Source organism: Dendrobates tinctorius, unplaced genomic scaffold, assembly GCF_039654945.1.
Source record: "Dendrobates tinctorius isolate UK_male_01 unplaced genomic scaffold, ASM3965494v1 ptg000070l, whole genome shotgun sequence".
In the NCBI taxonomy this organism is placed as follows: domain Eukaryota; kingdom Metazoa; phylum Chordata; class Amphibia; order Anura; family Dendrobatidae; genus Dendrobates; species Dendrobates tinctorius.
In genome coordinates this window covers 35,049,293-35,064,197 of record NW_027361738.1, presented here as the reverse complement: position 1 = coordinate 35,064,197, position 14,905 = coordinate 35,049,293, and the positions used below count along the sequence as shown (strand labels likewise).

The following is a 14,905-nucleotide window of genomic DNA, read 5'->3' as shown; positions in this document are numbered from 1 at the left end:
CAGTGGCTCTCTAGAGAGACAAGCTGCAAAAACCATACATGCCAGGTATAGACAGCACCATAGTTTTCATGAGTCGGACTGAATACAGGATGAGCCAAGTCGACTTTTTAAGCTAACTAGAAGGAACTTTAGAAAATAACACAATTAGATGCCTGTAGGACATTTTTTGAGGCAATAGGAACTGTGATGAATGGAAACGTATTTTGTAAAACTTAAAAGATGAGACCTGCCTCTACATAAATATTCGTTTCACGTCAGGCTGACGCATATATAATCCTCAGGTATTTATATCTCACCATTGTTTGTCTTACGCTCTGTATTTTTCACAAGTTTACTTTCAGAACTATCATTCAAGATAGAAATTTGCATTTGTCCTAAAAGTATGGGTCTCTGATGTTAGGCTCATCTAGTGAAGTGGATACACTAAGCCTCTGGTCTTGGTGGGCATTGGTGAAGCTTTCTCGAGGATACATGGAAACTTAAGGACTCGGACAACCATTAATATCAGGAGCAATAGGCTAGATGAAGTGGAATCCGGCAGGGATGAATGCAAGTTCAAGCATGACAAGCATGGTGGAGCACGCCAAACATAGGTCTAAAGTCTCAATCCCAAAACATGTGTGTGTCTTAATGGACCTTATATAGGCCTGGGGGCATGATGTCATTATTCCATGCTGTGCAACTTTCAAAAAAAAGATATGGAGCCCAACAGAGAGCAGTGAACCCAGTGGAAGGAAGCGGAACACAGAACACACAAGATAGGTGTGTAACATCCAAAACGATAAGACACTGTAAACGGCTTTTGCCTTGCCAAAATGCTAAAAACAAGAATTGGGGCCTGTTTCATCACTGCTTTATGTAAAAAAATTTGAAAAGTCCAAAAAATTTGGTGCTGCTTGAGGCTGCTCTAAAATTTTGCAAGTTTTGGCATCTTTTTACTCCATATTCACCCAGCTCTGTCAATGTTGTCTGAGTTGAGATGGGATGAAGGCATGGTGACCGCCACTCTTCAAATTCATGACGAGCGGCGCTGTGTGCGACACAAATGTTACGCCAGGCGTAAGATTTGTGGCGAGGTGCACACTGAGCTGCAAGTCCCTTGTCGGACACCATTGATTCATTAAGAGGCATGCGACTGTTAATGAATCAGGACTATTTGACTACAGCACACCCCTGCATCAAGACTGGTATGAACAACATCAGTCTTGATGAATTGGGGCCCATGTCTCCTGAGACAATGCTAGAGAAAATTATAAAGACAGTAAGTGTTATGTTTTTAGGTCATACCCAGTGTAATAAAACATTGGCACCCATTATATATTTAGTCATTGTAATAAAGATACATAAGGGAAAATTAACAAGAACAAGGGAGATCCAAATACTAGGCTGCTATAAATATAAAACTAACATAAAAAAGGACGGGTTCTTGTTAAGAGTTTCTGAAGCTAATGGAATTTGTAGTAAAAGACTGTGTATATAATACAGTAAATAGCACACATAAAATAAACAGGTACAATGATAGTAAATTCACATTTAATGTATGTGTAATGGTACAGCTTTATACCGCACACACTGCAACAGCTACGCAGGATCCTAATACAGAGCTGTCCAGAGAGCGTCTCATCATGACCCACAATATTGTATTCGGGGTATAACTAAAACCTCGCCAATTACTCTTAAAATCAAGATTATCAAAATGAAAATCAAAATTTCTTCTAATTAGTAAACTTTTTAATGGTGTTTACCAGGATACAAGCCAGAGGTGACCATGCCATATGTGCGACCCCTGTAGCTGGAGAGGGACCTGTAAATGGGCCATCTTAGAAAGCTAATAGTAATATTATGTATTACTGCTTACTTAATTTACTGAACTGATGAATTTCATGGCTCATAATTACTTCTGCATTGTAATCTACCAGAGCCATTAACTAATGTGGGGGGATATGCTACAGAGATGCTGTAGAAGGAACTAATCTGAGCTGGGGGCAACATAATGTAGAAACAGAGACCCTGCTTTCCGCAATATGGACTGCTTGTTGCAGTTTTGATAAATCACTATTTTATCAGAATGATATTATCACCAGAGGACTATTAAACATGTTGCCATGTAGTCCTCTTTATTCATGATTTCTGTATAATTCTGCCCCCACCATTGATTGGCAGCTTTCTGCCTATACACAGTGTACACAGAAAGCTGCCAATCAGTGGTGTGGGCGGGGTCACACAGAGCTCGGCATTCAAAGAACTGCTAGACCTGCAGCAGATAAAGAGTTTTTATCAAAACTTCAGCAAACAGCCCAGTAAGTGACACATCGCTGGAATCAGAGGCTCGGCCCTTGAGTCATGCTGCTCTCAGATGGGGCAGAAAAATCTGGTTACAGATTCCCTTTAAGATCATATATACAATAGATAAAACTCAGCCGATCCTGCCAATGTCAGGGGAGTTGGCTGACCATTTAACGTGTTAGACTCTTTCGGAATAGATAATATCAGGAGATATAAGGATCAGGTAGACTTATGACAAAATAAACTCACTTTGTTTCCTTCTGCAACATTTTGGACAAAACTTATTTCACTATAACTTTTGTAAGTTTTAAATCGATTCTACATTACACATCCTAAAAAAGTAACAAAAACAACATTCTGTAATCTTAAATGGCAATCTAAAATAAAAATTCGGGAAAAGTAATTTCCTTCTTGTGATATTCTGTATTAGTAGACGGAATGTGCTCCTTCAATTTACGACCCGGTTTTTGCACCCAAGTGACATTCAAAAATTGTTCTCCTCCTGTACTGAAGCTGAAGGACAAATAACTTTGACTCTACAAAAAATAACTTGAATAACCTAATGAATCCCGTAGGTATGACTGTTCAGATAGAGCAGTTTCTTGAAATGAGTTTCAAGCCCAAAAAAAAACCGAGAAGATAAACTGAAAAATAATATACAAGATTGAAGCCATGAAGCAATAAGCTTCGATAAGAATACCGAATTGAAATCCAAAGGGAAATCAGTCCTCCAAAGTGAGATGACAGATGCGGAATATATTACTTAAAGATACAGTACTACCTCTAAGTAAATGTATATGTCAATACAAATCACATCATGTTCTGTCTATCCATCCCGACGGACATCTCAGCTGCTGATACAGAAATATGATCACATATTGTTGAATACTGATGGTATTCTTCCAAAATGTATTAGAATCCAGTGATATGATTTCCTCTCTGTATAACTAGGAGTTCTGAAGCATTGATGACGTTTCGTTAGTATCAGACAAGATAAGTGGCAATTACAAATAATACATCTTAAGGGAATCCTGTGTCTGCCGTGGTGGTGTATGTAGTGGAAAGTCATAGGAACACATGAGAACTCTAACTGGCATGGCAGTACTCAGTATCAAATTACCATAAATCTAAATGTATTTTCACTATATAGATTATTGTCACCATCAATATCACATTTTTGAGAATTGGAAATAGTAGCTGGTAAACATTTTGGTAATGTGATACCTGAGGCAATATTACCTACCAAGAGATTGTAAGATTTGGGGTAAATCCATCCTAAAGTTACTTGTGAAATTTATCATTAAATATGTGTCTAATTTCTGAAAAGTTTGGGTTTTACTATAAGCTCTGTAAAGTTTACAAACTGTACTGTCATTTTTTTGAGCGCCTTATTGGCTCATTTTTAGTCCAAATTATTATTTTCGCTGAACATTTATTACAACTGTTTGAAAAGTTAAAAGGGTTGTTCAGGACTAGAAAAGTTTTCATTAATGGCTAACAGGAAGTAGTTGCAACGATCTCCACCGGCAGAGAGTGGTCATAGATTGTGATGTCATGCTGATTTACAGCCGAGTCCCCTCTGCGAGAAGTCATCTGTCAATCAGCTTGACGCCATTAGTCAAACCCTATCAACAGATCAGTCCAGAGAAGGAAGAGCTATATTGTTAATATGGAGCAGCCGAATCGTCGGCATGAGCTGTCGTTGACTACTCTGAGCCGGCGCAGGTTTGAATAGGCAGGTTGTCGTCTCTGATAGCAAGTACCTGCCTGTTGGGTTTTATGTCCATAGTAAGAGAAAAAAAATTTGCTCGAAAATCTCTTCACTATGACCCCTTGTTGATTAATAGGCTTTTCTTAAAGGTCCATAAAGGGAATCTATCAAAAAGATTTACCCCTCCCTTGACTTTAAATATGGTGATGGCAGTCTCTGAAAGATAATGTCATCCACACCTTTACTGATTCAATCCATTGCTCCCTGACTGAAAATGCACTGCTTCAATTAGTATGCAAATGAGGTTTAAGTGGTCTAGGAATGTCATAGAACTTCCCAAGCTCCCTTAATCATTTTCTCACCCTGCCCCACCTATCTATGCTTGACTGCCAGCTAACTGGCTGGGTAGTCAAATCAGGGGAGTGGGTGGATCATTCTAACAGATTTCTTTTAAAGGACACTCTGGGCAAATCTAAGACTATGTTATGCTTGTAAGATAGATCAGCACCACTACTGTCAGTAGATGTCACATTTATTGCAGAAACTATGGAGCTAATTATAGGAAGCTCTATTGCAGAAACTATGGAGCTGATTGCAGGACCTGTATTCCAGAAACTGTGGAGCTGATTGCAGGTAGCTATATTGCAGAAACTAGTGAGTTGTTTGCTGGAAGTGAGTCAGTATGTGAGCAAATTATATGGCAGGTGGAAGTACCCTGTTACTCAGCAGAGAAAGGAAATGAGTTAGATACATGAAGCGCCTACTTAAGAAGGAGCCCGACACTGGGGGAGTTTCAGGGGAGCTTGTAAAGAGTGCTACGGTTACAGAAACATGTATTGGTGGTGGAATGCTTTTAACATGTTCCATCTCAATCCTGGAAAGATGCACAGAAGGATATGACAGACGATAGCATAGATGGACAACTGTGAGGACAGTGAGCTGCAGTATGAGACAGACTCATGGGCCCCGATTCACTAGGACCGGCGTTGTTCACACCAGTCTTAAGCAATGGGTCCACGAGAGTAAGCTGTACCAAATTCATTAAGAGTCCTCTGACAGAAATGTACTTCAGTAAAGGTGTACACTTTCATGAATTTGACATATTGGCGCACCTGTCCGGGACTGGACTGAAAACACCAAAAGTCACAATATTTTTGCTCAAGTTGTACGCCACAATTCTAGCTTAAACAACTTATTGAATTGGGACTTTTTGAGGAAGCAAGGTTTCACATGTTTTGATATATATGTTTAGTTGGAATGAGTGTTTTAATTTAAATTGCTTCATGCAGATTTAGCAAAATGCTGGCTGCATTCCATTTTGCTGATTTGTGGAGGCCAGAAAAGGGGTTGAAAAAAATCTAATACTTTACTCACCTCTACTGCTTTAGTCCACTGTCCAATCCTTCACTTGGTGCGGCTTTTTCTTTGTTCAGGCATATTCACTCTGTGCCAGGGCTTCAAGCTCTGAGGAGGCTTTAGTCTTCATGACCAGCTGGTCGTAAATTGACACCTCATGACCTCAGAGGCCTAGTTGGCAGTGGAAGACCTGGCACAGAGGGAAGAGGATGCTGCACTAGAAGAAGAGAATGGTTAGATAAGAGGAGGAATAGATGGTGGGCTGTTGCAACAGCAAGACAGGTGAGGTGAGTATTTTTTACACCACATGATTATTAGGCTCTAAGGTGTAGAAAGACAACAAAGCATAAGACATTGGGTAACATCAATGTAAATGTAATTTCCTTGCCAAATTCAAGCAAATAGCCATTATGGACAGATTTGCTTCCCACTAGTGAATTGTCACTGCCAAGCGTTCTGTGCCTTGTCAATGAAACTATAATTATCAAGCATAAAGTGCAACCGAAAGAATTTGCAATTATCAGGAAGTGTTGTGGCTCTGTTGTGTGAAAAAGAAAAGTAAACTCTTCTGTTCAAGTGAAATGATTTCTTTAAGGCTAAGTTCACACTGAGCATTTTTTGCTGTGTTTTTATGCTTTTTTATGCTAATTTTCAGCTGCATTTTACAGTACCAGCTTTGTCTTTGAGACTTCAGAAATCTCATGCACACAGCTTGTTTTTTATCATCATCAGTATTTTGTGCTTTTATGTTTTTCTCCTTTCAGCGTTTTTTTCAGCATTTTTCATCCATTGAATGTTAGAAAACACATGAAAAAATGCACCAAAAGCGCAGCAAAGCCTGTGTTTCTGGCGCAGCTTCTTTCTTTTCAAGCACTCTCAGGTTTTGCTGCAGAAAAAAAGTGTAGCAAAATCTCTCATTTTGAACTTAGCCTAAAGGGAAATCATTACTACCAACTACTTCTTACATGCAGAACCTTATTTTGTGATGCATTACAGAGAAATTCTCTGTTGGTGCTTTTTCAATGTATGTTATCCCCCAAGCCTTGCATAATAAAATATGCAGCAAAAATATCCAGCATCTCAAACAGCACTCATTGCTCAAAACACCTATAAAACCTATAAAGCACCATGTATAATAAAGGGCAAAATAGCCATAGACATAGGGTGAGACAGAGAAAATAGGTTATGAATGATGTTTCTTACCCATAATAAGGCAGGATCAGTTTAGCACGCCAGCACTGCCCCGACGCGCGTTTTGTGTATAGCTTTCTCAAGGAGAGGTGTCTGTTACTACAGTGTAGCATAATACAAATATTGTCCTCTCTTCTAATATGGCTAATAATCATTTTTTCTATCTCAGTCATGGCCAAAATGGTTTTCTTGGATGTGGAAAGAAACTGACATAACCAGAAAATGTCTTCATAAACATGAGGAGAACATATAAACTCAGAGGTTATCTTTGGTCAGATTGAATCCAGGACTACATCAATGCAAGTCAATGGTTCTAACCACTGAGTAAGGAAAAGTTTAATTATCTCTCTTTTCATACACTCAATAAGTTACTGCGACAAGCACCAGACTGTTGAATAAAAGCATAATAAGCTTAAGATGCTAAGGTGGAAGAATGTATTAAACTGAGGTTATCTTTACTTGACATGAATTAAAGGCTTACAAGTCATTCAAGTTTTCGGAGTTTACAGAGCAGTGGATCAGCTTGAAGGGCGCTCGTTACATATTATATATATTATTCGCAGGATGGTAAATTAACTAAATGATAATTGTGTTTTTATGCCTGTAGAGTTATGTCATGCTTAATGATGAATTTAACTTTTTAACACTTTTTGCACTTGTACTAAGTAATGTACCACTGAGTGCTAACAGTTTGCAACATTAACATCTCAAAAGTCGATAAACTGATCTTTAGAGTTTAGAGATCTACACAGTCACCGCCTTGGTGTCTCTGTGCTCTGTTTTTAGGGACCAAACTTGTATGTTTTAATACCAGCAAGGTTAACAGCTTAACTGCCAAGTGTTCACTCTCCACTGAAACTGTTATTAAATAATACTATAATGAAAATATAGGAGATAAATATTAAATACGCACATGAAAAGGACCATACTTAAAACACCTAAATGCAAACACAACACGCAGCAAATGCCAAATCCATAGAAACTGAATATTGTATTCGAAACACTCCCCTTCCAAAACACATACAGTTGTGGCCAAAAGTATTGACACCCCTGCCATTTTGTCAGATAATACACAGTTTCTTCCTGAAAATGATTGCAAACACAAATTTTTTGGTATTATTATCTTCATTTAATTTGTCTTAAATGAAAAAACACAAAAGAGAATGAAGCAAAAAGCAAAACATTGATCATTTCACACAAAACTTCAAAAATGGGCCAGACAAAAGTATTGGCACCTTCAGCCTAATACTTGGTTGCACAACCTTTAGCCAAAATAACTGCAACCAATCGCTTCCGGTAACCATCAATGAGTTTCTTACAATGCTCTACTGGAATTTTAGACCATTCTTCTTTGGCAAACTGCTCCAGGTCCCTGATATTAAAAGGGTGCCTTCTCCAAACTGCTATTTTTAGATCTCTCCACAGGTGTTCTATGGGATTCAGGTTTGGACTCATTGCTGGCCACCTTAGAAGTCTTCAGTGCTTTCTCTCAAACCATTTTCTAGTGCTTTTTGAAGTGTGTTTTTGGTCATTGTCCTGCTGGAAGACCCATGACCTCTGAGGGAGACCCAGCTTTATCACATTGGGCCCTACATTATGCTGCAAAATTTGTTGGTAGCCTTCAGACTTCATAATGCCATGCACATGGTCAAGCAGTCCAGTGCCAGAGGCAGCAAAGCAACCCCAAAACATCAGGGAACCTCCACCATGTTTGACTGTAGGGACCGTGTATTTTTCTTTGAATGCCTCTTTTTTTCTCCTGTAAACTCTATGTTGATGCCTTTGCCCAAAAAGCTCTACTTTTGTCTCATCTGACCAGAGAACATTCTTCCAAAATGTTTTAGGCTTTTTCAGGTAAGTTTTGGCAAACTCCAGCCTGGCTTTTTTATGTCTCGGGGTAAGAAGTGGGGTCTTCCTGGGTCTCCTACCATACAGTCCCTATTCATTCAGACGCCGACGGATAGTATGGGTTGACACTGTTGTACCCTTGGACTGCAGGGCAGCTTGAACTTGTATGGATGTTAGTCGAGGTTCTTTATCCAACATCCGCACAATCTTACGTTGAAATCTCTTGTCAATTTTTCTTTTCCGTCCACATCTAGGGAGGTTAGCCACAGTGCCATGGGCTTTAAACTTCTTGATGACACTGCGCACGGTAGACACAAGAACATTCAGGTCTTTGGAGATGGACTTGTAGCCGTGAGATTGCTCATGCTTCCTCACAATTTGGATTCTCAAGTCCTCAGACAGTTCTTTGGTCTTCTTTCTTTTCTCCATGCTCAATGTGGTACACACAAGGACACAGGACAGAGGTTGAGTCAACTTTAATCCATGTCAACTGGCTGCAAGTGTGATTTAGTTATTGCCAACACCTGTTAGGTGCCACAGATAAGTTACAGGTGCTGTTAATTACACAAATTAGCGAAGCATCACATGATTTTTCGAACAGTGCCAATACTTTTGTCCACCCTCTTTTTTATGTTTGGTGTGGAATTATATCCAATTTGGCTTTAGGACAATTCTTTTTGTGTTTTTTCATTTAAGACAAATTAAATTAAGACAATAATACCAAAGAATTTGTGTTTGCAATCATTTTCAGGAAGAAACTGAGTATTATCTGACAAAATTGCAGGAGTGTCAATACTTTTGGCCACAACTGTAAGTATGCAGAAACTTTTGCTGAATTGACCAATATTGCAGACTTCTGGCAAATTAAATTTTGTCATTATAGATGAACACGATGAGGACAAATCAGCACCCAGTTAGTGCTATATTGCACCAATCAATAAATGGCCCGAACACTTGGGGGCTCTATAACTTGCTTCCTGTAGTGCACAATTCAACTGGCTGACTAAGTGGGATCACTTTATAAGTCGATCATAGAGCAGATCGAGTTTACCAGACACTGGGTAGACTTCATAGGGTAAGTTCACACTAGCCGTTTTCGCTGAGTTTTCTATGCGTTTTGTTTGCTAATTTTCAGCTGTGTTTTACAGTACTAGTAAAGCCTATGAGATTTCAGAGTTTCAGAAGTCTCATGCACACACATTGGTTTTTTTTGTCATCAATATTTTGTGCTTTGCATATTTTTTTGGACATAGAGTATTTTAGTTCTTTCAGCGGTTTTTAAAGTTTTTTCAGCATTTTTCACCCACTGACTTGAATGGGTGGTGAAAAAATACATAAAAAAATGCAGGTATTAGGATTTGCTGCCAAAACCTGATTCTATAGAATAGGACTTTTTCAACAGTAAACTTTATCAGCATGCACAAGAGACAAATCTAGCATGCCAAAACTGCCACAAAAAACGCAGCAAAAAACACAAGAAAAACATGCTTTTTTCTGCAGCTCCTTACCTACCAAGAGATCAGGTTTTGCTGCAGAAAAAAACACTGAATAAATGCCTAGTGAGAACTTACCCTTAAAGGGGTTCTCCGATTTTACTCATTCATGACAGCTACACAGTCTAGAATTGCTGGCAGACTGCATAATATGGTTGGCATTGGAAAAAAAAGCAAAATGTGTATCACTTGCCTGTTTATTTTTTAGTCTGTGGCCATAGCCAGCTTCTTGGCATTGTATTATATCACACGATATACAAAAATGATCTAAAATAGGCAAAATAATCTGGGCCCCAAATCTGGCATTCAATGGGTGTCATAGAGCCAATTACCTTGTGGTAGATGCCCTAATTTAAGAATATCTCTATCCTTAAAAAACAAAGGTATAGACTTCATATCACAAATCAACAACAGACTTAATTCTGACATCAGAAAAGACATTAAGTTATAATTTGAAAGTACAAAACATTTGCACCAACTATATACTGCAAACCAACTAACAGGCAGTCAAAAAGTCCCATAAAAATAAATTTTATTGAGTAATGCATTTTAAAACATGGACACTAAAGTACATAGAATACAGGGGGACGAAGGCGTGCACACATGGCATACATAAGCCGGATAAAGCACCCACACAGTCCTAAAGATGTCCAGACCTATAAAAACGTCATGGCCCATTATTAGAGTACAAAATGTAATATATATTCTCAAAGGGCAAATGTATCAAAAGCCGATAAAAAGAATTTAAGCGACATGTAGCATGCAGGCAGTCATATATGGCATACAAGCAATCACAAGGCAAATGTACATATCAACACCAATGGCTACACAGACTCCAGCATGGCACAATATAGACAATCATAGATGAAGTGCTCATAACAAAGCCAACGGCTAGAAAGTCTACGGCATAAAATATTACCTTGGTGCTGTGGAAGCAGAGAATAACCCGCCAACCCTGACGCGCGTTTCGGAGCGCTATGCTCCTTCCTCAGGGGGCGTCGGGGTAGGCCGGTTATAGTTTCCACATATATTTTGTGTACCACAATTGTATTTTACCAACTATATACTGTAGAGACAATATTTACTTAGTAGATATCCAACAAGAGCTCAGTAGATGCCAAAGATCGATAACACCATCATTGAATTTGAAAACAATTGTCCAAGTAAAACTTTCTTTTATATCTCAATTTGTGGTCTCACTAGTTACATCTGCCAGTACTGGTGCCAGTCCAAAAATGCCGGATAGTAGGACACGCATAATTTCATTATAGTAGTAATTTGTCATTAAAAATGACGTAAATGCACAAGAGGAAACTAGTGGAGTGGTGGCATTGTTACAAAATACAGGACTGAGATCCGAATAATGACAATTTTTGGCAGCTTCTCTCAAAAACCAACATCAATACATAATCCCCACTGCGCGCCGTGGATTAACGGGTCAGTGCTTTACAAGGTCCTAAGATTTTATTGCCTAGACTGGCATTGGTACTGTGGTGGTAACTAGGACTCCCGCATCAGGGGAATAAATTCTGCCAAATGAAGTTGTTTTGCGACAGCTTCTCTTCATCGACTATGATAAAATGATTTTCGTCCGCTTTAGTTCTAGAATTACTTTACGCCATCGTAGTTCACGGGTGACATTAGATTAGACAAAGGGCAGAATTGGGCAATTTCAGCTTGAAGTGAATTGCAGATGTGATCTCATCTGAACATAAAACAGTTGCTCTTTGCAAAATTTATAAGAAGAGATCGACTGTTCGGATGTGAAGAACATGCCTCACGGAGCATTTAGGGAAAGCAATGCACTGACCAAACAGACAATTTTCCTTTAATGTACCAAGAAAGTATAAGAAAAGTTTTCCGAGTCCTAATAATACCGATATTTCCTGTGTTAATGGAGACACTAAACCCAATGTTTGCTCTCTCCTTTAGTTGTGTAGTTATACATGGGCCATTGTTCTTAGTATGCAGTCAATGAAAAAAAGCTGCTTGGGGTGATTGTAAATTTTCAGGCGTTTATTGACAAAAAGTTTAGAAAATTTTCAGCCCCCGTGAGGAAAACTTTATCTTTATATATAAACATATGTGAATGAGATCAGCAGATCTCTCTATAATGCCAAGATGGACACGTACATCAGGCACTTCTATGGCTGAAAGTTTTTCAATCCGCACTTGGCACCCGAATTATCCCGAACTAAATTGTATGGACAGAGGAGGGGTGATGTGCTCTTGGACTTATGTAATGGCACACAATTTAAAAAGAAAATCATTCAAACTCAGTATGTGACATTTTTTATTCGGCTACAGTCATCTGGCAGGTGGGATTTGCCGTCTCCTAAAACCGCAATATCCTCCAAAAAAATGATGACAAAATACTGTCACAGGATTACTTTTAGAAAGCCATCTACTTTGGATTTAGTGCGCCTTTAACACGGGATTGTGTGGTGGTATCACTGAACACGACAGACTTCAGCAAACAATTTAACCCCTTCATCGCCAAAAGCAACCCCACCACCACCAATGTAATCCAATAACCGTGAACGGATAATCCAAAAATCATCGGTCAAGGATGAACTATCCCCGGGGGATAATCCATAATCCAGGCTTTGTGGCCAATGATCATGACTGCATAATGTAGTACAGATGTCTATCACCAGCTACCTCTAGCTGGTACAAAGCACAGGGCTTCCTCGGGTGATGCCAACAGAAAGCAGGTGAAAACATCAGGCAACCAGCCACAGAGCAGCAGCAGATGTAAAACTTGTAGTAGACTAGTTCCTCCCCCCATACATTGCAGGGCAGGTTACCCCCACCATCAGTGCCAGGGGAGTGTGACAGCTGTGTACCCAGCAGTGCTGTGCCCCACGCCCCAGCGGCTTCCACTTACCATTACGTTGCCCTGCATTTTAACCGTTTTGATAATCGGCTTGTCCTTCATGTTGCCTCCTTGTCTCTTTCTCTCAATCCATTCGAGTTTAGGAAGCAGCTCCCTGTTTATGATTTCACATGTCTAGGCTGTGTAGCACTGGGTGGCCACCTCCTCCTCCTTCTCCTCCTCTTCTCTGTCTTGTGGGGTTTTGAATGGGAGTTATCAGCCTCACTGAGGAGGGACATACAAAAAGGGATGACAGTTCCCGCTTGATATAAGGAATGCCAACTGAATACATCCAAAGGGCAATGACGAGTCGGGTATATTTCTAGAAATCGCATCCTTGCAGATCACATCTCCCAAGGACTAATTGCTAAGATTGCTGTCTGATAATTTACATGTGGAAAGCGAGGAATGACAACTGCATAGTATGAAATGAAATCTGGATATATGTAATTTATATATCCCGCAAAAACATATAATATTTGCACATCCCCAAACATATATATTCACCAAAAATATATAATATTTGCACATCCCCAAATATATATATATATATATATCTGCCAAAAATGTATAATATTTGCACATCCTCCGAATATATATATACGCCAAAAATATATAATATTTGTACGTCCCTCAAATATATAAATCCCCCCAAAAAATATAATATTTACACATCACCCAAATGTATATATAGCCCCAAAAAATAGATAATACTTGCATATCCCCCAAATATATATCCAGCAAAAAGATAGAATATCTGCACATCCCCCGAATATATATCCCCAAAAATATAGATTTCCCGCACATCCCTGAATATATCCCCCCAAAATATAGAATATTTGCACATCCCCCGAATATACATATCCCCCCAAAAATATAGAATATTTGCACATCCCCATCCCCTGAATCCACATGGTAGATTTTTTTTTCTTATGGAATATCGTAGTTTTTTTTTTTAAAGTTAAATATTATAGATGCACAACTCAAAGTAAACAAAAAACAAAATAGAGTGAGTTACATAAGAAGATCCATTTTTTACAAGATCTTTATACCCACACACTAATTTGATATCTTATTGCTTTCCATGATTATCAAAGCCTATAAAAGTTTTATCAAATGCCGTCAATTCACACAATACATTCTTTGCCACCCACACTCTCAGCAGATTTTAAGGGCTGGTATTCACAGAAATTCCAGCACCTCTTTATCAAGTGAAAATCAGCATTTACAGCGTATCTGTCGTCTCATACAAAACCTATAAAAAAGCTTGGTCTTGCTGCCTTCATCCCTCACAAGCTGAAGCTGATATTATTTCACCAACCAGTTTAATATGTCCAGGGACTATCATGATATTCATGCTCTATAACTTGATATCTACTTCTTTTTAGGGTCGGTGGCTCTTCTTCGGTTGCATTCTGCCAGCACTATAAGTGCATGACCTTCCTTTCCTTCACTTCCAGATCTGCCTCTCTGTTATACCTGTATGCAGTTTGATGATCTTAAGAGCATAAGCAAAGAAAAAAAAATCAACTCTAATCAATTTCTACAGTGACAAACTGGTTACACGTGACAGCAAAGCAATGGAGACAGAAAAGGGAGACACATAGTGGTCAGCACTTTGGAGTGATTTTTCAGGGGTAAGGTGACATAATTTTTTAATTGAGTGGACAGTTTGTCTGTTTAGCAAATTTATATATCAAATGAGATCAAGCTGTCTGAGGGAAGAATAACCGTTTAAACCTTTTTTTTCCCTTTTTCCATAAACTCACCTAAAACCTACAATTCTGTAATTCCTTTATTATATGTATTCTGCTTTTATGTGATTATTTATTTCACTGATCTGCTGCTTCCATTCCATTGCTTTCCAGGTTCCCAGCTGGTCACCACCATCTGCTGCATAGATGGCTTTCTAACACATGAACTTATGACCGGTTGAAGTTAATATCTGGCTGAAGTGGGTCATCATTGCATCTAGTGATCAGTCATTTCCTGGGTGCCTAGAGGAAACAGGAAATAGAGGCTTCTGGGAATTATCGGAACAGGGGCTGCTGGGAATTGTTGAGATGAATATGCGAATATGCCAGTCTGAAATCTAAAGAGCACATACCATATAAAAGAGCTTTCAGTGATCGGCGTAGGTTGACT

General features: G+C 38.9%; 1 protein-coding gene across 1 annotated transcript in view; it reads right to left on the bottom strand.

Moving 5' to 3' along the window:
- DPP6 (dipeptidyl peptidase like 6) overlaps positions 1–13,127 on the bottom strand; it is a 1,805,197-nt gene extending 1,792,070 nt beyond the window's left edge. Inside the window, exon 1 of the mRNA XM_073581572.1 lies at positions 12,773–13,127. Coding sequence (XP_073437673.1) covers positions 12,773–12,823 — 51 coding nt within the window. The 5' untranslated portion in view covers positions 12,824–13,127. The remainder of the gene's footprint in view (positions 1–12,772) is intronic.
- Between the last annotated feature and the right edge of the window lie 1,778 nt (positions 13,128–14,905).